The sequence below is a fragment of the Sebastes umbrosus genome, chromosome 10 (assembly GCF_015220745.1).
Source record: "Sebastes umbrosus isolate fSebUmb1 chromosome 10, fSebUmb1.pri, whole genome shotgun sequence".
Classification (NCBI taxonomy): Eukaryota; Metazoa; Chordata; class Actinopteri; order Perciformes; family Sebastidae; genus Sebastes; species Sebastes umbrosus.
Genome location: NC_051278.1, coordinates 21,988,992 through 22,016,011, shown reverse-complemented (window position 1 = coordinate 22,016,011; position 27,020 = coordinate 21,988,992). Strand labels below are relative to the sequence as shown.

Sequence of the window (27,020 nt, the reverse complement as noted above, 5' to 3'; positions counted from 1 at the left end):
TATTAAGGTGATGAGCTTGAATAATTGATATGACAAGCATAAAAGTTTAACTAGGAGATTTTGCTGAAATTTATGATAATTTCTCCAGAGAAGAGTCTTCACTCTGTTGGTCTTGTTGAACGACAAAAAACACACTTGCAGTTAGAGTAGTGTGGTAGAGTGGTGCAACAGAGTGAGTTTTCCTTTCCCCCACAAATGGTCTTTGACCAGTAAAGACACCGGCTTGCCGTGAGCACATAACAGCAACAGACATGTTTCATTTTAGCCATTACCGAATTACTGTTGATTTAGCTACCGGTGATTCCAGACCTGCCATCATACCTAGTCATTATATGCTGGCCCTGTCGGCGCTCATTTGCTTGGCTTATTTTCTGTGTGTTAGATTGGGTCCCTTCTGGCTTAACTTGTCTTCTGTAATGTAATGTTGTTTTATGTCGTGATGTTTTAACAGTTTATGCAGATTGTGTGCTTGCGCTATATCTTATGTAATGTGCTTTTATGTTTTCATGTTTTAAAATTAGGGCTGTCAATCGATTCAATTATTTAATTGCGATAATTTGCATGATTGTCCATGATTATTCACAGTTAATCGCACATTTTTAATCCGTTCAAAATGTACCTTAAAGGGAGATTTGTCAAATATTTAATACTCTTATCAACATGAGAGTGGGAAAATACAGTATGCTTGCTTTGTGCAAAAAGCAAGGGAAATCAATTAACAACACAAAACAATGACAAATATTGTCCAGAAACCGTCACAAGTACTGTATTTAGCATAAAAAATATGCTCAAATCATAACATGGAAAACTGCAGCCCAACAGACAACAACAGCTGTCAGTGTGTCAGTGTGCTTACTTGACTATGACTTGCCCCAAACTGCATGTGATTATCATAAAGTGGGCATGTCTGTAAAGGGGAGACTCGTGGGTACCCATAGAATCCATTTTCATTCACATATCTTGAGGTCAGAGGTTGAGGGACCCCTTTAAAAATGGCCATGCCAGTTTTTCCTCGCCAAAATTTAGCGTAACTTTGGAGCATTATTTAATCTCCTTTGCGACAAGCTAGTATGACATGAGGGCATTATAAGGATTTTGCATTTACACTTGCACATTTACAGTGATGTTGATCAATGTGCATTGTCCCTGAGAATACAAAATACATAAATATGATCAGTGATGTTTGTGATTTTAACCGATTAAATGGACGGTCAGCACCAGCTAAATAGAGCCTGTTAACATTATTTAAATTAAACAAGAAAAAGCTTCATAAGAGATTTGTTTGCATCTGCAATCCAGGTATTTTTCCAACCAAGATCCAAAATGGAACCAGCTATCGGATTCAGGATTAACCAGAGCTTTGTTTCTGGAAAAAGATTTGACTGAACTAACTCTTTAAAACCGACTCCACAATGTGTTTGATTATTTAGTTAAGTGGTGTTATGACTATGTACTCCATCACGAGGCAACTCTAGGTAGTGTTTTAGTGGAGTCATTGTGTTTGACCACCAACGAACCAACTGTATGATTTACATTCGCCAACTCCATCCCTGCCAGCTTGTCCCTCCGCAACCTCCATGATGTCACCACAAAGGGCCTGCTTGGTTTATCTGCTGGCCCACTTACACCGAGAGATGAAAGCAACCTTTTTCTCTCCTCTCTAAACAATAGGCTTACGTCATGGCCGAGAGGTAAACAGCCAGACTTATAAAACCACACATCAAGTGAAAATTACATGTCCTTCAAGCCAGCTGCCTCCAGTTCCCAGCCTTCAACACATCTTGGCATTACCTTAGAGCCCCCACAAGCGAAAAAACAGCCACGTTGGGAGAAGAGAAATGATAGTGGGAGTTGTTTTCTGCGTGATTGTGCGATGCGTGACACTACTTGGAAAACAAAGCTGCTGTGTTTTGGCATCCAATAACAGATAAACATTGCAACACCCTCCCTGAAGTCTTTTACAGAATTATACTCCCCTTTCGACTTTTCCGTATGTGTCCTCTCTCTTCTTGTCGTTTTTTTGCCAGCAGCCAGCTGATCTTGTCATAGTGGTGAAGTGGCTACAATCTTCGCCTCTTAAGGGCTCTCAAAATCCCACTCCTGCTCCTGTCCACGATCCCCTAATAGTCAACTCTGCCACATCTTTCCTCTATCTAGATCAAATCAGGGTTGAAGATCTTAACACACACCCTCCCAACTGCTACACCCGATTGCTCCTCTGCTTCACAACTCCCACTTCTTTTTTAACCCTACATGTGTCATCATTGCATTAAACACACTCCCAAGAATTACCAAATCCAGAACATATGAGTTAATATGTCTCCATTCAAAGGCCTACAGGTCAGAGTAAGTATAGGCTGGGAATCCCCAGGCAGGAAGTGCACTCCTTTTGGCCTGGAAGTCCTGAACTGACAGGGAACCAGCTGAGACGAGAGGAACTCCACAGCGATGATATGATCCAGATGTTGTTAAATATTTTGTTTTCTTTCCCTTATTCCAGGAATGTATGAACCCATGCTGCAACGCCACCACATGCACCCTCAAGGGAGACGCGGTGTGCGCCCACGGACAGTGCTGCGAAGACTGCAGGGTGAGGCTTTTCACTTACGCATTCTCCTTCCACTCTGGACCTCCTTTTCCCATTTTAAAATGCCCTTCTGTCATTGTCATAGTTGAAAAAAGTTCTGAAATAGTATTTAATCTGCTCTTCTGAACATTACACAAAGCTTTACATTCATATTTTTCATTTCAAAACTCGAGTGCAAACTTTCTGAAACTATTAATTCTCTCTGGAAGGTTATTAAGAGACTCATAATAGTGTGCCTTCGTGTATAATTTAATATCTCAGGTCAGTTCATTCAAACTTTGTATATCTTACCTCCATAGGCCGATTTCAATTATGGGCAAGTTTTAATATTGGATAGCTCAACGTTATTAGTGGTTTTAGCTTTGACATGAAAATCTTTTTACTAAGTATCTCAGATATGTGTTCTCTCTTTGAAAAGGAACACTTGTTGAAGATGATTAAATGCATTAAGTCCGCTCATTATGTCCTTGAACATGTTCCCGCACAGACCTCCATATTAAGACAAGCTATGTCCTTTCCCTGAGCTTTGCACAAAAGCATGTTTGACGTCATAGCATGAGACATCAGTATTGCACAATGTTCTACATACACAAGAGCCCCATGTTGTAGGTGTTTTTTGCTGTTTACGGTATGTGTGTAGAGCTTGTTTTGGACATGGAAATGGCACTTTAACACTCCATTCCCGTATGAATAAACCCTCTGTAAACTTTAAAGTCACAACGGCGAGTCTCACTGGGTCAGATCTAGTAATGTTTCCCGTAACACTTCCAACACGGCTCAAGTCTGAATTAACATAAAAGCCAGACCAGCGTAAGGTTGAGTACAGTATGTGGAGAGATACAGTATTAAACGTGCCTCTTCTTCTTTAGTGCTTCTTTGTTATTCACAAAGAAATTAAAAATAACCACAAAATACCGTGTTAACTTCACATTGAGGAGGAAATTCTTCTCCTGTCAGATCATCAGTCTATAAAAATGTGTTTTCATGGTTTGGTTTCCACCTTTTTGGTGCGAGGAAAAAGAGGAAAATCAACCTTTGAATATAATCATTTCCATAATCTCAATGTTCAACATTCATTCATTCATTCATTCATTCTTTCATACAGTATGAATATCCAGAAAAACACTCAACATGAAGGATGTGATTAGAAAAGTATGATCAACCTAAGATCTTCTCTTAAGTCTCTAAAACCATTTTTAAATGCATATTATTATTATTAATGGATCCACTAGTGAGAGGCGGGGGTGATCATACTTCATGCTTACGGTGGTCATTATAAGCCTCCACCTGCAAAAATCAATTTTAAAATCCATCACTGAGCAGCCTGTGGAGAACTGAGTACACTTTTCTCCCTTGATATCATTTCTAACTAGCAGCACGGCTCTATGGATGATAGTGTCGGCCACCACTTTGGTCCAGACTGAAATATCTCAACAACTATTCAATGGATTACCATGACATTCAGTACTGACATCCAAGTTTCCTAGAGGATGAATCCTAATGACATTGGTTATCCCTTGACTTTTCATTCATCACCATAAGGTTGCCATTTTTGGTCCAGAGTTAGATGTCTCAACAACTATTGGATGGATTGTTGTCATTAAATTTGGTACTCAAATTCATGTCCCCTACAGGATGAATTGTAATAACTTTGATAATCTTCTGACTTTTCATCTAGCGCTATCATCAGGTCAAAATTATAATTTGTCCAATTTGGTTCATGACCAAAATCCCAACACCCTCAGCTGTACTTTGGGTGCTTTTAGTGCTAATTAGTGCTCTGCAACAGTGCTATCACACACACACACACACACACACCAGGTGCCAAATATTGCACACAAGCATTGCTGCTTTGTTTGTAACAGTCCTGTCATATTTGAATGAAGACATGACAGACCATTTAACCAAAAGCATTGACTTCAACAGATGGAAGTCAGCAATGTTGCAGATTCTATGGCCCTGTTCAGATCCAGTATTAACATGCATCTTAGGTGATACGATCTCAAGTGGACACCTGTTCACACATGGCATTAGAATGCGTCTCCACGTGCGTCTCAAGTGGCCACCTGTGATTCGATCTCACTTCCCCGCTCTATATGCAAATAAACACTTAGTAAACACATGGCAGCAAACGTTGCAACATAAGATTACAGGAATGTCAGTAGTCCTATCCTACGTATTGGTGAATTTGGGTACATTTTATTAAAAATATAAGGTTATTATCTACTGGTGGTCCCAGGGAACCTCTATGCCGCTGACACCGCCACTTTTGCCAGGCAACAGCGCCATACAGAGCTTCAGAGAGATGGGGATGAGGGCGAGCGGATGGTCGGAGAGGCGGGTCAGATCTGTGCAGAGCACCGTAACAAAAACATTGACACATCACTGACAGCAGGCACCAATGCACGTCCTGTGCCTTGTCTGATATAGATAGCCTATAGGCCTAATAGATAAGATATGTTTTAATATGTTGCTATTAGCCTATAAAGAAAATACAGTTGTACAGACAGAATATAGTGCACAAAGGCCGTTTCCATGCTCTTGCGCCTGCCTGTCTATTCACATGAGGAGCGCAGAGACCCGCGGATCCAAGCGGGACGTCAGTTGAGTAGGCGGTCCTTAATGTGACCCAGGACACATTCGCATACAAACTAATAAAAGAGCGTGACCGTATGTGGCCCAGACCACCTCTGAATGTGGTCGGAGCGTTCGGATCTCAATTCGTCTTGAGTGCATTCACATCTGTACTTACAGCTGTCCGCTTGTGATCGGATCTCTCAAGACGCATTTTAATGCCAGGTCTAAAAAAGGGCTTAAATCTGAAAGGGATTACTCTACTATACTGTACTGTGTGTGTTCACAGCTGAAACTGGCTGGCACCCTGTGTCGAGAGTCCAGTAACTCCTGTGACCTGCCAGAGTTCTGTACTGGTGCCAACCCTCACTGCCCAGCCAACGTTTATCTGCATGATGGGCACGGCTGCCACAGCGTCGAAGGCTACTGCTACAACGGCATCTGCCAGACTCATGAGCAACAGTGCATCACCCTGTGGGGACCAGGTAAATCAATGAGTTGGACCGTGTGCATCAGCTTCACTTTTACGAGGGAGATCTTTCACTTCATTTTGGTGGTTATATTTTGTATTTTGCTCGTTTGTCTTTGTGTGCAGGAGCCAAGCCTGCCCCTGGGATATGCTTCGAGCGAGTCAACTCCGCAGGGGATCCTTACGGGAATTGTGGGAAGGACTCCAAAGGCTCCTTTGCCAAATGCGATGCGAGGTAAGACTCTGCAGCTGCACTGATGTGCTAGAGGTACAGAGAAATTACTGTGCAAAACACAACTGATTAGCTTAAGTGGTGTCATTAGCAATCTTCATTACGTTGTGGAATCTGACATGTGATCTTCAAACAAAAGTTTACATGGGTGAAAAATGTAATTTGAGGAAGATAGCAGCTAATTACGGTCTAGGAAAGTATTCATGAATCATTTCATGCTATTCTTGTAGGCTAATTGTTCTAAAGATCTTCTCCCTTTGGGTGAATTCTGTAATCAAGCTCTTTGTTAATTGATGTAATTGCTTTAATGACCGCAGGACTGAAGCACCGCAGCTCTCTTCAGCAGTCTTTCATCTGCATCTACAGTTACTTATCTTGGTCTGTGATTGACAGGCCTTTATGTTTGAGGCTTTATTGATTAAGCGTTTTAGTATGTGTCATTTTAATGTTTGTGTACACGCATGCATGTTTCCGTGTGTGTGTGTGTGTGTGTGTGTGTGTTGTATGCAGGGATGCAAAGTGTGGTAAAATTCAGTGCCAGGGAGGAGCCAACCGGCCAGTGATTGGAACAAACGCTGTTTCCATTGAAACCAACATCCCGCTACAAGAGGGAGGGCGTATTCTGTGTCGAGGAACACATGTCTATCTGGGCGATGACATGCCTGATCCTGGACTGGTTCTGGCTGGTACAAAGTGTGGAGACGGCATGGTGAGTGATTAGTTTATCATTTAATTGTAAAGATACATTTTAATTCTCTGAGACCCACAATAGACTCGGTTTTGTCTTTTTTAGGAGGATACAGGGGGTACTTAGGGGAAGAGAGCAGGTCAACAGTAGATGTCACATAGAAGTGGTGTACATCATCTGAAAGCTGGAATCTGAAAATTAATTTGAGATGCAAGTTGTTGGGTTGATACCATTTGTTTCACAGATTTGGTGCTAAATTTAACCATTTTTTACCACTGGAGAATTGATAAAAATTATGAATGATCCCTCCAAAAAACACATTAAGACACCAAGAAAGACAAATCCATCCATTCTCTAAATGCTCTAGGTCTCTAGTTTGTAGCTGTAAAGTTTCATGAGGCTGTGATTATCCTAGAGGTCACTACAGGTCATTTTATACAGTGAGGTCAAATTATTAAAAATGGTCTCACTACAATGAAATGAATACTATGGGGACTAACATCGACATATGAATCCAATTGGGCTCATTGGATCCAAAAGAGTCTCAGCTTTCCAGTCATACCCAATTTATGTAATTCCAAGACTGTTTAGGGACCCCAGTATGCAGAAATATTAAAATACACCATTTTAAGAATTAGCGAAAATAACACATTTATACTGCATTCAAAGAACTGGTGTTTTTTTGCCCCAAACTGCATGTGATCATCATAAAGTGGGCATTTCTGTAAAGGGGAGACTTGTGGGTACCCATAGAACCCATTTTCATTCACATATCTTGAGGTCAGAGGTCAAGGGACCCCTTTGAAAATGACCATAATAGTTTTTCCTCGCCAAAATTTTGCTTAAGTTTGGAGTTGTATTTAACAGTCTTCCCGACAAGCTAACATGACATGGTGCCAGTGGATTCCTTATAGTAGGTTTTCTAGTTTCATATGATATCAGTACTTTTACTATAGCTCTCAAATTGAACCTGCTACTGCCTCTGAAAGACAGTAAAGTCAGTTGGGATCCCGCGGGTCTCAGGGGTTAAAGAGGTTGTATTTGATTTTTGTTAAGTAGCACAGACAATGCTCAAAACTTATGATTCAACATTAGGTCTCACCTATGCACAGGTGTGACAACAATACTAAATTACATGTGACCACGTATTGTATAGACCAGAGTATAAGCCTCTGTCATCCAGAGTTCATTACGTTAATGTACAAGTCCTTATCATAGCTTTTGAAGTAGCTGTTCGCTTGTTGTTTATTGCCCTATAACCACAGCATGCAGCTATATTATTTGTCCTCTAGAGACCCCAAAAGGCTGACAATTGTATGAGCCTATTGTAATATTCCTTTGGGTGCTGAGTAAAGAGTACTGCAGTACGGAGCCCAGACAGAGACAGAGAGGTTGCCTTTCCTAAAGAATAGGGCTAATAAAGTTAACTCCTGAGTGAATCCAGTGATCCATACATACACATCATGCTGAGGGCTGGACAAGACCTTTATGGCAACCAGTTATTTTATTAGGTGTGCCTCTCAACTTTTCTCCTCCTATGTGCTGCCCTAAAAAACCTCTCTCACCACGCCAGTGACATCAGGGCCTTTTTCTGCCAAGAAAGAGGCAGAAAAAGAGCTTTGGCCTGGAGCACTGGCCTCCTTAATTGTCTCTGCAGATGAGGTTACAATATCTGTTCTCAGTCCTCCATTAATGGCAAGCTGGTTGTGAGAGCATATGATACGGGGATCATATGGGCAACTTCCTCTGCTGCTTTATATCAATAAGTAAATACATAAACATTATGTTTTTTTATAGCAACTCTATAGCATCATAACAGACTTACACGTTAATTTCCCTGTCCAGAACAGCAGTAATGCAAAATGTCCACCTTTTCCCCTTACATGCAGTGTTCAGTGGCCTCTATACTCTCCTGATTATACCAGGTGAAATGTTGTTCAGATGCATAAACAGCAAGGCAGGTTAGTTCTACACATCAGCCCCTCTGGATGGAAATTTTTAAAATCCAGTGGTGCAAGACGTTGAGATTTCTCACTATTTCCTGTAATACAGAAAATATTGCACAAGCTTTGAGACATGGCCAGGGTTTTTCCTGGCTCAGAATGGGTCCTTGGGGTTCGGGGGGGTGACTATGCACAACAGTAAGCATGATCGGGCCACGTACAGTAAAGGCAATGAGTGTGTTTTAGAGTCCAGCTGATACTGAGTATACTGGCTGATATTGATATATATATATATACAGTATATATAAATACATAATGGCTGTCAGTCGATTAAAATATTTAATCGCAAATTAATTGCACATTTTTTATCTGTTCAAAATGTACCTTAAAGGGAGATTTGTTAAGTATTTAATACTCTTATCAACATGGGAGTGGACAAATATGCAACAGCTGTCAGTGTGTCAGTGTGCTGATTTGACTTGCCCTAAACTGCATGTGATTATCATAAAGTGGGCATGTCTGTAAAGGGGAGACTCGTGGTTACCCATAGAACCCATTTTCATTCACATATCTTGAGGTCAGAGGTCAAGGGACTTTGAAAATGACCATGCCAGTTTTTCCTCACCAAAATTTAGGGCAAGTTTGGAGCGTTATTTAGCCTCCTTCGTGACAAGCTAGTATGACATGGTTGGTACCAAATGGATTCCTTAGGCTTTTCTAGTTTCTACAACCTAAAAATCACAAGTTGCGTTAATGCGTTACAGAAATTTGTGTCGTTAAAACTAATTTGCGTTAAGTCGTTATGATTGAAAGCCCTAATATAGGATATAACAATAAAGTTTATTGTTTTATTGGCTGAATGTGCGAGGACCGGGTTATGCTAGAGAAGAACTAGTTTCGTACGATGTGCTGTCTGACTCGTCCAGCTTTAGACCATGGAACTAAACTGTGGTGTCTCACAGTCCTACAAGTCCTCCTAAGCTTTTTCAGTTATCTAAAGGAACTTGCCCTCAGAGCTAAAAGGCTTTTGAGCTTTGTGTGCAAAATGGCCGTTTGCCAGGTTAGCTTGTCTCCTGGCTGTTGTCTCTGCCAAATGGGAGTGAGCTCCACACATTATCTGGAAATATTGCCGGCTTGAAGGTTGGTCTTTCTCATGGGCCTTTGTTCTTCTCAGAAAGGTTAAGGAGCACATGGCCCACACAACAGATGGCAATCTGACAAAGATGAGAGCTCAAAGCTAATGCAGGCTTTATTTTCTACATAAAAGCAACAGCTGGCTTTTGCCAGTCTGATGTTTGTGTTTGTTCTCGGGATACGCGGCATATTGTGCCTTTTCCATCTTAACCTTATGAACTGCATTAAGGGTCGTGATGTGTGTGGGGGAGCGAAACTCTTTGCCTGAAAGAGAATCTCACTATAAAGCGAGGAATTTCTGTCGGTATGTCCTTCGCATATCTTGAGAACCGCTCATCCAATCTACTTCACACTAGGTGGGTGTATTGCTGGGGACCCAAGGGAGTGCAGTGTTGAATGTGGTGCTATAACAATGAACTTTATGTTTTGGCCTGTGACTTATGAACCTTAACTCTCAGAAACTGGACGAATCTATCCATTTAAGTCACACCCATTTGTGCCTAGATTGATTTTCCACCATTTCGAATTGTGTCCAAATCTGATTTGCTACTCCTCCTACACATTGTGAGCAATCGTCACCAAATTTGGTACAGAACATCTCTGGACCAAGCTGGAAAAAGTTACTTTTTCAGATTTTTGATGTTCCATACAGTTTTGCTATAGCTGGCCCTCAAAGTTTGCTCAAATGCTTTGGGCAGAGTTTATATTACAAAAAATGTCATATCTCCTGAACGCTTTGTACTATTTTAACTACATTTGGTGGACGTGTGTAGATATGATGTCTGAGTGACCATTGCAAATTTGGTGCCTTTTGGCCAATAGGTGGTGCTGTAGCAGCAGCATCTAACTATAAAGGAAGTATTCTCGGTCTGTCTGCCTGTCTGAAAATGACTGCCCTTCGCATATCTCGAGAACCGTTCTTCCAATCAACTTCACTAGCACTAGTCAGTTGAATTTGGTATACATGTCCACCAAACAACACTTCAGTTGTTGAGAAAACTTTGTGTCAACCTTAATAATTGTATGTAGCATTTACAATTGTATTCCATTTCCGTGTTAATTTTGTTTATACACAGGCAAATTGCATTTGCATTTGAGTAGAGAACTTGCAGAAGGCGTCAATCAGGCACCTGCTACTAAACCTGTGCACATAAAAGACTGATATCATCCAACTGTACACGCTTCTTCTTATTTTCTGTGTTCATCTTCACTGGCTCTCCAATTCTATACCTCTTAAAACTGCCTAATGATGCTTTCCCCTTTATAGGTGTGCCTGAATCGCCAGTGCCAGAATGTCAGTGTCTTTGGTGTGCATGAGTGCTCTGGGAAGTGCAATGGACGTGGGGTGAGTGCAAAGTATCTACTAGCTCAATATTTCGTGTTGAATTATACACTGTAGCCTGTGAAACAGCGCAACACCTTTGGGAGGACTCTGTATTTATCTATTTAGTCACTTTCTGACCAACTGAACAAAGATTAAGATTGTCGAACTGCCCTATAATTGCACACAATAGCAGAGCAACAGTGTATTTACAGTGCAGCCTGTATATTATGGCAGATGTTTCTATGTACAATCAATCTTCATTGTTCCACTGAGGTTTAATCAATCCCATTTAACAGCACCATTTATGGTCTACTTAAGGTGTCGTCAATCATCTTCTGGCTATACAGTGAGAGGCGATACAGTGCATGCACTGCAGGGAGAAACCACAATATTAGTTCAGTTGCAGCATTAAAGTAACACTTCCTGCCAAGACATCTGCGCCGCCACTAGGCACACGCGCATCACACTCTGTGCGTAGGGCACCAAGTGCCGGAGGCAGTACAAAGCAGCCTGGCCATAACACTGCTGTTTGCTACTGATGTATCACGGACCTCGCGGTAAAGACAGCTCAGCTTTGGAGTAATATTTAGCCCTTTTCCCTGTAAGTTGCATGACATGTTTGGTATCAACGGATTCATCGCAATCTCAAGATTCATACGGTACCACTGTTTGTCCACTATCTTAAAAACCGAAGCCTGCAACTTCCTTCAAACGACAGCAATGTTAATGCCAGTCAGATGATCTACCATCATTGTCAGAGGGTTAAAAGTAGGCCAAGTAAACCAAGAACTGAGGAGGAGAATAATTACAATTTGAAGACTATGGTGATCAAGGAGACAGGCAGAGTCTAATTAAAATAGAACCTATGGTTCTATTTTTCACTTTTAGATGGTTAAATTATGTTAGATATACGCCTACCAGCAGGCTACAGTTTATTTTTGGCCTATTCGAGATAAGATATGATATTCCTTTATTAGTCCCACAGTGGGGACATTTGCAGTGTACAGCAGCAAAGGGTATAGTGCAGAAACAAGAAGCATCAGTAAAAACAAAAAGCAAAGATACAACACAGTAAAAAAAAAAGCAAAACAAAAGTGAAACAAAATTTGAACAATTTGAATAGAAGGAAATATAAAAATAGGAACAATATAAACAAGGGGAAATATTAAAAATAGGAACAATATATACGATATATAACAAGATAATTTCATTTAAAAGATATATATATATCAGCATACCTTGATTTTTCAGTATGTTAGCCTACTGTGACTGGTGCATTCTGGTCAGATTTAATTTTTGTTTTGCAAGACATGATCACCTTTCTCTCTTAGTATCACTTGTCACTAATTCAACAGGGGGTGGGAGGGTATGTTTTATTTGCTTTGTTGTTTAGTTTCCAGAATCAAGCACTCACCAGAAGCTAGTTTAGCTTACAGTAACCTCTGATCTTCATCCTCAATTATGGCAATTGACTTTGCAGAGATTATATAAAATGAGAAACCAAACCTGTGATCCTAAAATTGTATATTCCTTAAACTTTTTCTTATTATGCTGTAAATGGCCAAACACCGCTGAACCAAATGAGTCCGTCAATAAAAAGAATAACATCGTTACGCTCAACAACAAAAGCTGCCAGTCGATCGGCTCACTGCAATAAAAATAATCGCATAGAAAATACTTTGCAAGATAACTGAAGTTTAGAGAAATAGTTTCCCATTAAGAGCGTGGACTTGAGCTGCATCTTTCCCCTCTGCGGAAATATCTGCCAACTCAATTTGTTTGCCATTTTCTCAAACACCTTGCACAGTACGAGACCTGACTGGAAAAGTAGTGATTATCTGAATATACTGTGGGAGTTTAAAGAATATTGTTCGCCTTCAAGTCAACTCACCTTATCTTGCCAGGCATGTATTGACTGTACTCAGGTACATTAGTATCATAGTAGACATCTTCAGCACATAAATGGATCCAAATGTGAAGTGTCATTTGTTTCTGATATATCAAATATGTTCATATGAAAAGATAAAGCCAGTGTCTGTGCATCTAATGCAAGAATCAGTGACTAATTTAATTTCAAATATATTAGATATCCTCAGACATAGCAAAATTACTTTTCAGTATACAGTGGATGTAATCTGTCTCTGTATAATTATTTTTTATATGCATCTTTAGCTCAAGAGGATTTTAAGAATTAGGTGCCTACTCTTATTTCACATTTAATGTCTCCTGAGTGTTAATTCAAGAGAGACCGATGATGTTTCCTTGTGACAAAATCAAGATATTTGCTTTGCTGTCGTAACATTACCCTTCACACACACACGCATTAAAATCACGCCTCCCCTCTGAGCCCCTCAAGTGCCTCTTAACCCCGTCACTCGGTGCGAAGGAGTGTCCGTGGCCTGGAGGCAACCAAGGCACTTGACTGCACGTCTGCGCTAAATGTAAATCCCCCACAGCTGCACAACTCCCTCTGCACCTCCCTGCCGTCCAACTGACAGCTGGACCGAGGTTACCTCGCCAGGGAATCCTCCTGGATCCAACTTGTGCACTGGAAACCTGAGGCTTTACGGGATGGACTCTCTCTATGCACATGTTTTATCTATTATGACTCTCAGTACACACACACATGCAGAGCAAGTGTCCTCTTATATTGAAAGTCACTCAGACTAACTGAATGAGAGTGGTTTATTTATGAAAAACAAGCCCATACATCATTTATATCTGCGGTTTAGCTGGTAGGAATATAAATTGCCTGTTGATACTATTTTATGCATGAGAAAAGGAGTGTCAGTATAGCATGGAATATACAGTAAAACGACCTTGTTTGCAGGTGTGCAACAATAAGAAGAACTGCCACTGTGAAGCACACAGCGCCCCTCCGTTCTGTGAGAAAGCGGGCTTTGGTGGGAGCATCGACAGCGGGCCAATGAGACTGGCAGGTAGTGTGGACGATTTCATTTCTATCCTCACTCATCTAGACATCTCTTTCTTGCAGAGTCAGTACTGGATTGATGTGTGGTTTGGACTGCAGTGTAACTTTCCTATAACAACTCAACTCCCCTTCCACCCAGCAATACATTACACTGTGTCTGCAGTCTGTTGCTTTAAGAGGGAAAGAAAATACATTTTAGTTCTTGGAGTTCAAGAACAGAGAAATGTGAATCACAAACTGCCGCTGCTGACCGTGGCCTAGCTGTAATGATCTTTGTCCTGTCATTCTGTGCCGTAGATGTGCGTGTGTGTGTATTAATGTGCGTGTTGTCATATGTGGCATCAGCCGACAGCGTGGTCATAACTGTGGCAATCCTGGTTACCCTGGTCAGCCTCCTGGTAGCCACCGTCGTCATCTTTCTGAAGAGGAAGAGCCTGCTGCACCTCCTCTTCACCAATAAGAAGAGCACCTTGGAGAAACTCAGGTGACATGTCTCTTTATGAAACGAAACAAAGAGCCAGTGAGGTTTGATTGGGGCTCAGTCACATGTTGAGAGGCTGTTTAGATATTTTGATTATTGGATTAATACCACAAAGTTAAGTTCTTATTCCTGCTGTCTTGTTTTAAAGTGAAATTGTTACGTCATTTTAGTGCCGTAAGTCATTGATTTGAAACCTGACACAAGTTACTTTATTAATACTTTTAATAATTGTTTTTAGCTTGGGTACACCTGGGTGGCTCTTCATAACATTTGGCAAATAGAATAAATGCTTGTTTTTGTGGAGAAAAGTACTAAAGTACTCAAAGTACTATTTCAAAGGTCAAGAAATAACTTATCTGACGCTATTCTTGTTTATATGAGTAATATTTATAAACGGGAAAACAACCCTTTTTTTCAATTATGATCAGCTGAGAAACACAAATATTCTTTTTCATCTAGTAAAGGTTGTGATTATATACCTTATATGAACACTCTAAATATAACATATAGAAGTATATGGTCAAATAAAACAATAGTTTGGGCATTTAAAGCCCCTGAAAACCTGGCATGTAAAGATATAATATGCAGGAATTTCCTAAAACAAAAAACATGTATAGACTGATACTAAAATGATCCCTCTCAATCATCACTTCAGACCAACTAGAAGTGTGTGGTGGTGTCTGTATCTACAGAGACCCTGCCGCCTGCCTGTATTTTCCCTTTTCTTCTTAGTTTGCTGTAGTCAGGACGTTTCTGGGTATCAGAAAAGAGCCTTTTGGCAGCGCTGCACCTTCCCGCAGGCTTTTGAGGAGTTGCGAGTGTGTTTACTTGTGCTTTAGAAACATAACCACTGCGAAACAATCAGAAAATAACGTTTTATTTTGTTCTCACTAACGCCGCTCCCTCTCTTCATTCACTCAATAGCTTGCTCGTCCATCGCTGCTCTCTCTCTCTCTCTCTCTCTCTCTCTCTCTCTCTCTCCCTCTCCCTCTCTCCCTCGCTTGCTAGTTGAGCCATGGAGGAGGGGGCCAACTTTGAATGCGGTGTCTTTACAAACACCAACTGACAAATTAAACATATTATACCTTCAAGTATTTCTATATAACATGAATTATTCGTGACTAAATAAGCATGGATCAAAGTTGGGGAAAAAACATCATTAGAGATCATCTATAGGGAGTTTAACACTCAAGAGCCCAGCTAATCTGCGTCATTAGGACTGTGTTGATATGGTTTCATCACATTTGATTGACAGCGGCCTGGCAACATAAACAAGCTACCCACCAACAGTCATCACATTCTGACTCAAATGTTTTTTTTAATTCTGAAGCTTTTAATTTCTTATTTATGAGTGATATTTCTAAACGTGGGAAAAACAGGCCTATATTTTCAATAATGATAGTTTGAGAAACACAAACATGTTTATTTTGTATCTACAGTTAAACTTTGTGAATATACTAGAAATGTAACAACAAAACAACAACAACTACGGATTGGACCTTTAAGTTTTTGTTTTTTTCTTTGTTTATAGTGCGATACAAGTGAGGAACATGAAAACAAATGTATAAAACACATGACACAAGACAAATACTTCTGTTGTGCTTATAGATCTGTGGAGGCCAACAGGCCCACCAGCCCCATCAGGACTCAGTCCATGTACAGGCCCACCCCACAGCGCAAGCCTCCACCCAAACCCTCTGGAGCCAACATTTATAAGGTGACTCACTCCCTACAACAGATCTGTTTTGCTGCATTAATCACTGTGTATCGGCATATAATGTATGTTCATATTGTATGTACAGTTTGTGTGCTCATTTCTGTCACGGCCCATTTGATTTGATTTCTTTTGTAATCACACTCTATTAGATTCCTGCAATAACTTCCAAGCTTCGGTTTCCGGGCTTGTTGACAAAACAAGATGCCGGATAATTGATTCCACGCCACCATATATCTCTCTGTCTCTCTCGGAGAAATATTAATTACGGTGCTTTTGTTGACAGGAGGCAGAGAAACTGTAATGGAGAGATCGTTCCATTTAAATGAGACTCAGGATGTTGTTATTTGAGCCCCTTTAATATGTTGTTTGTGATAAAAAAAGATTTTTTTAATGAGTAGGGAGCAGAGTTGATTGATTCAGGCGGAGGAAGAAAGCAGGTTTAGATTTGTTTTGTTGGGAAATGATAGCACAGCGGGAGATTACCTATCATTTATATGGGTGTGAAAGTAACAAAATTAAGGTATTTATATTCATGAGTGTGTGCGATTTGTGTTTGCACAGTCCTGTATCTGTAGAAACTGTGTATATAAAGTCATATTCATATCATAATTGAGTGTAGAAGTTCATCCAGTTCATGTTGAGTAGTATTCTGTCCACCAGAATGACTATTTGAAACAGCCTGTCTGTTCTTATTATGGTGACCGCTTCAGCCACTCGCTGATGACCAGATGTCAGTCAGCATCTCTCTTTGAATACATCTGCATTGTGTGTGTGTGTGTGTGTGTGTGTTGTCCACCAGCCAATTCCTTTCTGGCCATTTTAGGCATTATTTTTTTTGTGCTGGAACGGAGGGGTAACAGCTGCTCAGGACATGCGGTCAGACTCTGGCTTTTACAATTTTTAGAACGTCATATCTAATAATGTTGTTCTCCAGATTTACGACCATTTCTGACATCAGCTTTTTCAAACTAATGAGAGTTTTATGGCTGAGGTGGAGTTTTACTTTTTGTGCCTGCACTGCAATCCTTACACAAGACTAGGGCTGCAACTAATGATTATTTTCATGATCATTAACTTGTTGATTATTTGTTTGGTGAATCTTATATTCCAAATTAAGTCCATTAAGGTGTCCATCACGATTCCCCAGAAGCTCGTTTGACATCTTTAAATTTGAGGGCTTCACTGATGCAAAGCTTTTTTTCGAAAACCTACCAGGAATAAATACTTTTTTTTTTTAAAAAGAGATCCAAAAAGGGACCCACCGACCATAAAACCCAATCTGAATAGACCAGAGGATAACTAGACCCGATCCCAAATGGACACAAACAAAGAGAGAACACCAGAGGTGGCGGCAGCATGAAGTGACACCAATCAACGAGCAGCCATGATTGAAAAGAGTAATATAGATTATATGTTAGGGGTGGGGCGAAAAATCGATACGGCAAAGTATCACGATATTTTACGTGGCAATATTGTATCGATACACAGACACATATTTGTCTTTTATTAAACAATTTATTGACCTCTTAACAATCCCGACAGCTATTCTGTCTTTCAGAGGTTGTATTGGCTCAGCCTTAAATCTAGAGAGAAGAATCATATGAAACTAGAAACCTAAGGAATCTATTGGTACCAACCATGTCATGTTAGCTTGTCGAGAAGAAGGCTAAATAACGCTCCAAAGGTACGGTAAATTTGGCGAGGAAAAACTGGCATGGTCATTTTCAAACGGGTCCCTTGACCTCTGACCTCAAGATATGTGAATGAAAACTCTGAGATGTACAGAGTGAAAACTTTATCTTATTAGATAAAACAGATGTTTTATTTGCAGTTGAAAAAAGGTAATAAATCGCAATATATTGCAGTATATCTTATCGCAATACACAGCATATCGCAAAATGTTTAAATTTTCGTATTGCGACTTAAGTATTGTTATAATATAGCATCGTCGGGCCTCTGGTGATTCCCACCCCTATTATATATATTAGATAAACACATTGACACAGATACGTGACCTGCGTCAATGCAATGCGACCCTACCCCGGTACTTCAAATTGTTGCTTGTTTTGTCTGACCAAAAGTCTAAAATCAAAAGATATTTCATTATTATTTCATTTTCCAATCATATAAAAGTGAGAAAAGCGGAAATTCTTCACGTTTGAGAAGCTGGAACCAGCAAGTCTGTGACATTTTGCTTCATAAAAGTTTATAAAAGTAAAAAGTTAAAAAAGAGTATTGAGAGTGGAAGAGAAAAAGTGTTAAAGAAGTCGGATGTGATGTGCCTTTTTCACACTTTGACAATGCAACAGCTTTGGTGTAAATGAAAAAACAAATGACTGCTGAGTTCCATTTAGCTGCTTTGGTTTTGGGTTTGGTTTCGGTTGTCCTGGTTTCGTGCGTGCTGGCTCATTGTCACACTATCATGACTTACTGGTACACTTGAATACAATAGAGATTGTTAATGTTAGTAGTATAGTAGCACCTATGATAAAAGCCTGTGTAACATATAACAGATAATGCTTAACTGCTGGAACTATTGAAAATAACTTCCTCTCAAATCCTCTTTTCAGTCATCTCTCCTGAGTGCGGAGCCTCTTCTCCCCCCACACAACTTCCACTCCCACAGCCTGCGCAGACTGCCCATCTACCAGCCCTTACACATCAGCCATCCCATGCCGGTGTCTCTGAGCGTGGGCCAGCCCACTCTGCCTCCTCTCCCAGCCCACCACCGGGTCCTGCCTGTCCACACGGCCCTCTCACCACCTCGAGTGCCACCTTTTCTCAGTCTGCCACGCCAGCAGTCATCGTACAGAGTAAACCAGGTTGGTGTGACTCAAGAATTCATAAATATAAAAGTTTGTAGCTTTTACTTTGTCATAACTTGTCTTTTAATATTTTAAAAAGGGAATTTATTTTTCGTGCAGACCACAGCTTTAATGGACCATTCAGTATATACAGCATAGCCCATTAAATTCAAGTTGTGTATATGTTACTGTACATTACTCCTGACCATTTTCTAAACCATACCACAGGTTTCTACACTCATTTTCTACAGCATATTCTAGGCAATCATCAACTTTATTTCATTTTAATAAAGTGTGAAAATAAACCTGCTGAGACTCGAAATAGGTCACAGTGAACATTTAGTTTTCTTTTTTTTATAAATGTCAAATGTAATTGTCATTGGAGCTTAACCAATCCTTGGTGGTGCGTTTAAGGGCACTCGGACATCTTTGAGTCAGCTGCTAAAAAAAAGGTATTGCAATCATAGGCTATGTTGTTGACAAAACAAATCTCACTGCTCTGGACTGCTTTCAGTTGTATCATATGATCTTATGGAACTGTAGATGATCAAATTTCCCTTTTTCTGAGCACTTTAAAGACCTCTCGTCCATGTTGGCTTAAAAGTTGAGATTGAAAGTTCATTCTTGACTTTGGAAACAGTCGCTGAAAAACACGTTTTAAGCCAACATGGACAAGAAGTCCTTAAAGAAAACTGAGAATCTCAACATCTACAGCCTCATGATTACTGGGTAAACTCCATCTGCTGAGGAAGATCATGTGATACGATTGAAAGCTCCAGAACAGATACTTAAGCCCTGTTTCCACCGCAGGAAGTTTACCCCGGGAATAAGAACCTTTTGAGGAACACATTGGGTTTCCACCACAGGGACCAGGGTCTAAATTATGTTACGGGGACATTTTATGGGGCCCGCAAAAGGCCCTGGTCGAGGGCTAGTACTTTCTGAAAGTACCAGAACTTTCGGGAAGGGGTTTGCAGGGATGTTCATCGCTGATTGAAAAAACACACACACAGCGCCGCTGTTTCAACAGCTTCAACTCGCGTACCGCTTCATTCATAAACAAGGAAGTACTCCAGTGTCGATTTAGGACCATTTTAGGGTGATGGAAGAGCATTCCTTTTTCATTGATGGTAAAGTTAGGCTCGGCTGTCGGCTTCCTCCTGACTCATTAAAAAAAAAAGAGAGAGAGATCGTGAGGGCGAGTGGTAGAAGAGAGAGAGACGTAACACGGCGGTACTGTGAATGAGAGAAATAGAAGTTATTCTCTCACTGTTTCGCGGCAGTTACGTTCTAAAGCACAAATAAATAACCATTAAACACTCAACAGATGATTTACTGTGGAGACAGATGCTCTTCGTTTCATTTTCCTCTGCTACCTCCAGCGTGTGTCAGTAAATATATGCAGCAGTAAATATTGTCACAGTGAGACAAAACCGTTTATTTTTTTTTTTCAGAAATGGGCTGAAGGAAACTTTTAGTCCCTGGAAACGTGTTTCCAGGGACTAAAAGTCCCGGGAACTTTTGGTGGAAACCAAGTTTTAGTGGATACTGTGGTGTGATCATTTTGTCAACTACTGTTTTCAAGGTCAAGAATAAACTCTCAAGCTCAATGTGATATGTTGTTGGGAAATCAGACCTATTAGATAAACAACAAACAAGCATGGCTGTTGTAAAATAATAGTGGATTTACTAATTTCTCAGATGTCACAGTTTCCTCGGACACACAGATGAAGAGTTTAAAATCAGTCGCTGCTCACACTGCATTACGACATGACAGTAATTTAACTTTAACAATAAATGAGACATGCTCACTGTGAAGGATTATCATATGTCAAGCAATTTTTAAGAGTCACTGAAATTAACAGAAAGCAGTAGAGTGGAATGGAAGGAAGGAAATCAATCTGAAAGCCGAGGTACTCTTTAAAACTGCTCTGCAGTAATGTAGAATATATGCAAATTGCAGTTAATGGTCTAAAACTTGCACAGCCACCTGTATGGTCATTTTTAAAGGCTGTAGCAAAGCGTCAGGATACCTGAACGCACTGCAATTCTGCACTGCGGTCGTCTCGCTCGCCCACATATCGACAGCAAAGTTCAATCCGTCTCCCTCCCTGTGACCCAACTCCTGAGTAAGGCGGCTGCTTTCTGCTGAGCCAGCAGTATTGGATGCAGTGGAGATAGTAAATCCATCCCTCCGGTGGATTTGGTTGTGCATCCAAATCCTGATACGTTTCCTGTACCAGCGCAGCAAGGACAGTTGTGTTGGATGTCGGCACTCTGTGAGCCGCAGCAGGGTGCACGGGAAAATCGACGGACGCGTGCTGCTTTAAATATAGAGGAGAAGACATTGGCTTTGTGATGTGACACTTCTCTCTGTTGGATTAAAGAGCATAACCCAGATGTAAAGCAAAAGCATGAAGGACTTAGTGGGAGGCGTGCAGAGATCCAATTTTTATACCTCCAAGGTTAATCATTCAGGTGAGCAGCAGCAGCAGCAGTAGTGGAAAGTAACTGAGTACATTTACTCCAGTACTGTACTTAAGCACAGTTTTGAGGTACTTGTACTTAACTTTTGTTTTTCCATTTTCTGCTGCTTTATACTTCTACTCCAACACATTTCATAGGCAAATATTGTTGGCTACCTTTTTTACTCCACTACATTTATTTTATAGCTATAGTTACTAATTACTTTTCAGATTAATACTTAGCATTACAATTTGGGATTTTTAGCTTGTAGGGGGCTCAGTTTTTAAGCTAGAGTGAAGATACTGGCATCATATGAAACTAGAAAACCTAAGGAATCCACTGGTGAATGAGGTTAAATAACGCTCCAAATTTACGCTAAATTTTGGCGTGGAAAAACTGACTAGCCATTTTCAAAGGGGTCCCTTGACCTCTGACCTCAAGATATGTGAATGAAAATGGGTTCTATGGGTACCCACGAGTCTCCCCTTTACAGACATGCCCACTTTATGATAATCACATGCAGTTTTGGGCAAGTCATAGTCAAGTCAGCACACTGACACACTGACAGCTGTTGTTGCATGTTGGGCTGCAGTTTGCCATGTTATGATCTGAGCATATTTTGTATACTAAATGTAGTACCTGTGAGGGTTTCTGCACAATATTTGTCATTGTTTTGTGTTGTTAATTGATTTCCAATAATAGATATATACATACATTTGCATAAAGCAAGCATATTTGCCCACTCCCATGTTGATAAGAGTATTAAATACTTGACAAATCTCCCTTTAAGGTACATTTTGAACAGATAAAAAATGTGTGATAATATGTGATTAATCATGATTAACTATGGACAATCATGCGATTAATCGCGATTAAATGTTATAATCGATTGACAGCCCTAATATATAATATGAAGTAGTTAAAACTAGCTCCACTTTGACCAGCTACAGCAGTAAAATGTAAATGCTGCTTAACGTACATATTGGTGAATCTGTATTAACAATCTATTATGTAATGTATAATAATATGCCAGTTTCTGTAGAACCAGTCCTTAAACTTTTGACACTTGAAGTACGTTTTGCTGATGATACTTCTGTACTTTTACAGAAGTAGGATTTTAAGTGCAGGACTTTCACTTGTACCAGAGTATTTTTAGATAGCTGTATTGGTACTTTAACTCAAATAAAAGAATCTGAATATTTATTCTGCCACTGAGCAGCAGAAACAACTCGTTTCATATCCAGCTCTGGATGGTTTTGTCCATATCACTCATTAGAGCATATCACCCTTGATTGATATGAACGTGTGCCAACTAAAGATGCACTTTAGCTGAGAGGCCACGGCTTGCTTTATAAATAGGCTGCTTGCTGACCTGCCAAAACAATGAAACTCTGCTACCTGCTAATATCTACTAGCTCATTTCGCTGTAATGAAACAGATGGAGCGAGTAGAGACGGCACCTGTAGGTCAGAACCAGAGGAAGGGGGTTCTATTGAGATTTAATAACAGGCCAGCGAGGACGTACAGGACATCAATACTTCAATAGAAAGTGTATTATGAGCTCATTGTAATACTTGACACAACCTCCCCTGCTGTCTGTGCCAATATGCCTCATTTTTTAATATTTTTTTTTGCAGGCTAACTTATGCCCGTGTGCCAATTGCACCCCATTAATGTTGAGGCCTGTCCTGCATCTGTTACAATGAGGCAGTGCATGAAAATAAAACCGTGTGGGAGCTGAGAATTTTCACAAACAGACCTGCTCGTTATTACCTTGAAAAATACATATCAGATAACTGTAGTAAAAATAAATGTGAAGCAAACAAGCTCTGTTCAGGCGCACTGCAGAAGCAGACTGCAGCATCGTCGTGCCTTTTTCCAAAATGTCATCTTTTCAGGAACTTAGAAAAATAGCTTTACCCCTGGCCAGATGGCCACGCATGTTTCAGTTCCTCGGGAGGGTTTTGAAAGGTGCGTGTGAGGCTCATAGATCTTTCTCAAGCCACGGAGGACAGTGCAATCCTTCATTTTGGATTAAGACGTGAACACCACCAAGGCTCCAGTTACAGCGTGAGGTTTTCTGCCAAGAGCGGCATTAGAATACACATGGGTCCTGGATTATTCTTGCATTTGAGTGGATGCATCTGTCCGTTTACATCTTTGTTTTTGTCTGTGCACGCCTTTGAAAAACAGCCTTTTTTTGTATGTTTCTGGGGGAGTTATTCTTCACTTCAACTAAACCCGTCCATAATTTACAAATGTAGGAATTTGTCAGGAATTAAAGATCACAGTGGGTGGTACGCTGTATGTGTGAGATGCTCTGCTAGTTTCAGTTAATATTCACACAGATTTCCTCTATTGGGATCACAGAACTCCCCTACTGTGCACATTTTATTACCCCCGAACTCTCAACAAGTTAAAAACAGCATCCACATGGGACTGTGATGCCGATTCGTAGTACAACGGACCTGCTGTGCCCTTAACGGAGTTAATCTGATCAAAGCATCATAACATTTCAACCTCTGTGGGGCATCTCGTGTTTTTAACTGCATCTTAAAAGCTTTGGGCTGTCGTACGGAGAGAGTTTTACACATTTCGAGTTTGTAAAAGTAATTTTCTCTCCGTAAAGAGGCTACTACAGTGCTCCTTAGCTAATGAATATTATATGGCATGAGTAATATATTATATGTCTACTGTTATCCAGTAAGAAGTTATTAAGACAAAACAAAATACAAAAACAATAGCAACAATTCATACTTTGGCTTGTGATACTTTGGAGAGGATGTAGCCTTTAAATATGGTTAAGTTAAATATGGCTCAAGTTATTGCTTAATTTGTGACGTCACTGACTGTATTTCATATAATTGGTCGATTGGTCAATCAACAAAAATTAATAGGCAACTATTTTGAAAATCAATTAATCGTTTAATTGAATTTTGAAGCAAAAAGTGCCTAAAATGATCATGCTCTGACTGCTCAAATGTCAATATTTGCTGGTTTTCTTAGTCTTCTATGATAATTAAAATGCGTATCTTTGGTTTAGGACCGTTGGTCAGACAAAACAAACAATTTGAAGACGTCAGCTTGGGCTGTGGGAAATTGTGATGGGGATTTTTCTTATTTTTCAACAGTTTATAGACAAAACGAAAATGGTTTAATAGAGAAATTAAACAGCAGATTTACCGATAATGAAAATAGTCATTATTTATAGTCCCAATTTGATATTTCCCTCACTTATTTAAACCCGCAATAACACACTAACATACATACATGGCCAAAAGTATGTGGAGACCCAAACACCATGTCCATATGTGATTATTGACCATGCTATAAATGCAATAGCAAATAACCAAGTCATCACGAAGGTGTTGGATGGTGTTGAGGTCAGGGCTCTGTCTGTGCAGGCAAGTTGAGTTCCTCCAATCCCAACCTAAAAAAAACATTTCTTTTTACAGATCTTGTGTGGTGTAGTGTGACATTGTCATGTTGAAACAAGAAAAAGTCATCTCCTATGTGTTGCCACACAGTTTGAAGCACCATGCTGCTGTCTAAAATAGCATTGTTTGATTTAACCTACCTTAACTGGAACCAAAGGGCCCAGACTAGGTATGTCACGGTAAGGACATTTTCCAACCGGTTAATAAACTCATGACAACACCGGTGTTATCGATTACATTGGACATTTTACAAGAAAAAATGACACTCAATATACTGTATGTAGCGCGCTTACTTTGATCTTTAACGTTGGATGGCTGTATGTTTGGCCTCTCTGGTCTCTTGGTTGTGGTTCCCTTATAGCTTTGGGTTTAAATCTGAAATGCTCGCCCTCATCCCATTTGTGTTAAATCTGACTCCTGCTGCTCTGTGCTGAGACACCGTACGGACCAGACACTGCTCTGAGACATGAAAATTAACTAAATAGGTTTTATTTCTATTTTAAAAAAGCAAATCGAAGTTGGGGGGCGATGGGAAATTAATGTAATCCGTGCGTGCCCAAACACCGTGTAACACCGGCTACCTAGCCCAGACCACGAAACAGGGATGTCTACATACTTCTGATCATATAACTGACATGTTAGGATAAAAATCTCCTCCATGCAACGTTCTGCTGATGTGAAACCTTGCTGCGTTCGAGGCCTCTGGGTCACAGCACTGAACGCTCACGTTTATAACTGTAAGTCTGTATGTTGATGTGACAAACTCAGTCACGTCTTGACTGACTCATGAAACCTTCCGGCGCTCACCCATGCATGATGTGGAACACTTTTTTTTCACTCTCTGTGTGTGCATTTGTTTTAAGATTGTCCCTATATTCCTCTGAGAGTGCGTGTTGTGGTCCTGTGTGGGGAGGTTTTGTTCACATATGTGTGCATGTGGGGCTTCTGGTAGCAGATGTGTATCACTGCCTCGCCTCCTTGCTGTAGATTAGTAACACATGATGGCACCTCATTCAGATAACCTTCTACACCCACACAGCACCTCCACAGAGGTGGCGGAGACAGAGGAGGAGGAGATTTGGGATTCATCTCATGTTAGCTGTGGGAATTCAGAGACAGACACTGATAACACAGTGCCCTCTAGTGAAATGTGTCTGTCTTTGTCTCCAGATAGCTGCAATACGGCTAATCCATATTCAGAGGGAGGTAGAAGGTGACGTGATATAGTATTCAGGGTTTCCATATAATATGTCTCAAGATAGGATTAATGTGATTTGTGGATTTAAATACAGGACGACACTGTTCTCTTTCATTCTATAGACACATTAAAATGAGCACATTTGACCTGATGGGCCAAATTTGACTTTCTTCTTCAGGACTTTGAGAAACCCCGTCCACCCCAGAAGCCCCTACCTGCAGACCCACTAGGGAGGAGCTCTCGGCTGGGTCACAGCGTCACAGCAGCAGGGGTCCGCATCCTCGGAACTGGACCCCTCCCCATACCTATCCCCACTGTGCCCAGGCCTCCACCCAGCATCCCTTTACCCAGCAGGTCAGTGCAACGTGACAAGGATGTCTCATGTCTTTATAGCCCTTTTCAGACATGTTAGCTTCATGTGTGTTAAAGTGATGTAAGTGTTTGTCACAGCTTTATTCAGACACGATAGGAGCCACAACACTTGCACAATTTTTTGGCACCTGGTGCACAAGAGGAAGCGTTGCAGTAAAATAGTGATATCAGGGAAGAAAAGAAGTGTTTTCTGTTCTGTCACAGGCTTTTTCCATTGAAGCCTTAATTAACCCATTTGTGCCCAAAGACTAAATTTAGTACGATAAGGAAAAAAGGCCACAACATTTGTTCTGTTTGGTCAACAGTTGAAATTTGGTACAGACACGTTTTGGGCAAGTATCTAACTGGGAAAACTTTGAAATCTTTAGATCACATGAAAAATCACACTTTTTTTAATAGTCAAAATCAGAACTTTTGAAAAATGAGGAAAAACTGCTAACATTGTGTTTATTAAATGATTTCCATATGAAACTTACACTGCATTTGTGTGCATATCTTTCATATTCATCTTGTTATGAGATCATAGATACCAAAAACTTAATTGTGCTCCTTGTAGTTTCTGAGATACAGCAATTTTCTTCTCATACTATATCTAGTCTTTGGGCACATGGGACTATTCTGTTTTTTACTAAAATATAATGGAATCGATTACAAAAAACAGT

The 27,020-nt window shown here is 40.3% G+C and overlaps 1 protein-coding gene across 2 annotated transcripts in view; it reads left to right on the top strand.

The window, feature by feature from the left end:
* adam12 (ADAM metallopeptidase domain 12) overlaps nucleotides 1-27,020 on the top strand; it is a 112,197-nt gene that overhangs the window by 81,561 nt on the left and 3,616 nt on the right. Inside the window, exons 13-22 of one of the 2 annotated variants that reach the window (XM_037783250.1) lie at nucleotides 2,501-2,590; nucleotides 5,451-5,646; nucleotides 5,757-5,865; nucleotides 6,373-6,571; nucleotides 10,895-10,972; nucleotides 13,782-13,890; nucleotides 14,181-14,367; nucleotides 15,973-16,081; nucleotides 18,652-18,903; nucleotides 26,165-26,340. In XM_037783250.1, the coding sequence (XP_037639178.1) occupies nucleotides 2,501-2,590; nucleotides 5,451-5,646; nucleotides 5,757-5,865; nucleotides 6,373-6,571; nucleotides 10,895-10,972; nucleotides 13,782-13,890; nucleotides 14,181-14,367; nucleotides 15,973-16,081; nucleotides 18,652-18,903; nucleotides 26,165-26,340 (1,505 nt within the window). The remainder of the gene's footprint in view (nucleotides 1-2,500; nucleotides 2,591-5,450; nucleotides 5,647-5,756; nucleotides 5,866-6,372; nucleotides 6,572-10,894; nucleotides 10,973-13,781; nucleotides 13,891-14,180; nucleotides 14,368-15,972; nucleotides 16,082-18,651; nucleotides 18,904-26,164; nucleotides 26,341-27,020) is intronic. The other variant, XM_037783251.1, reaches the window with a different exon arrangement.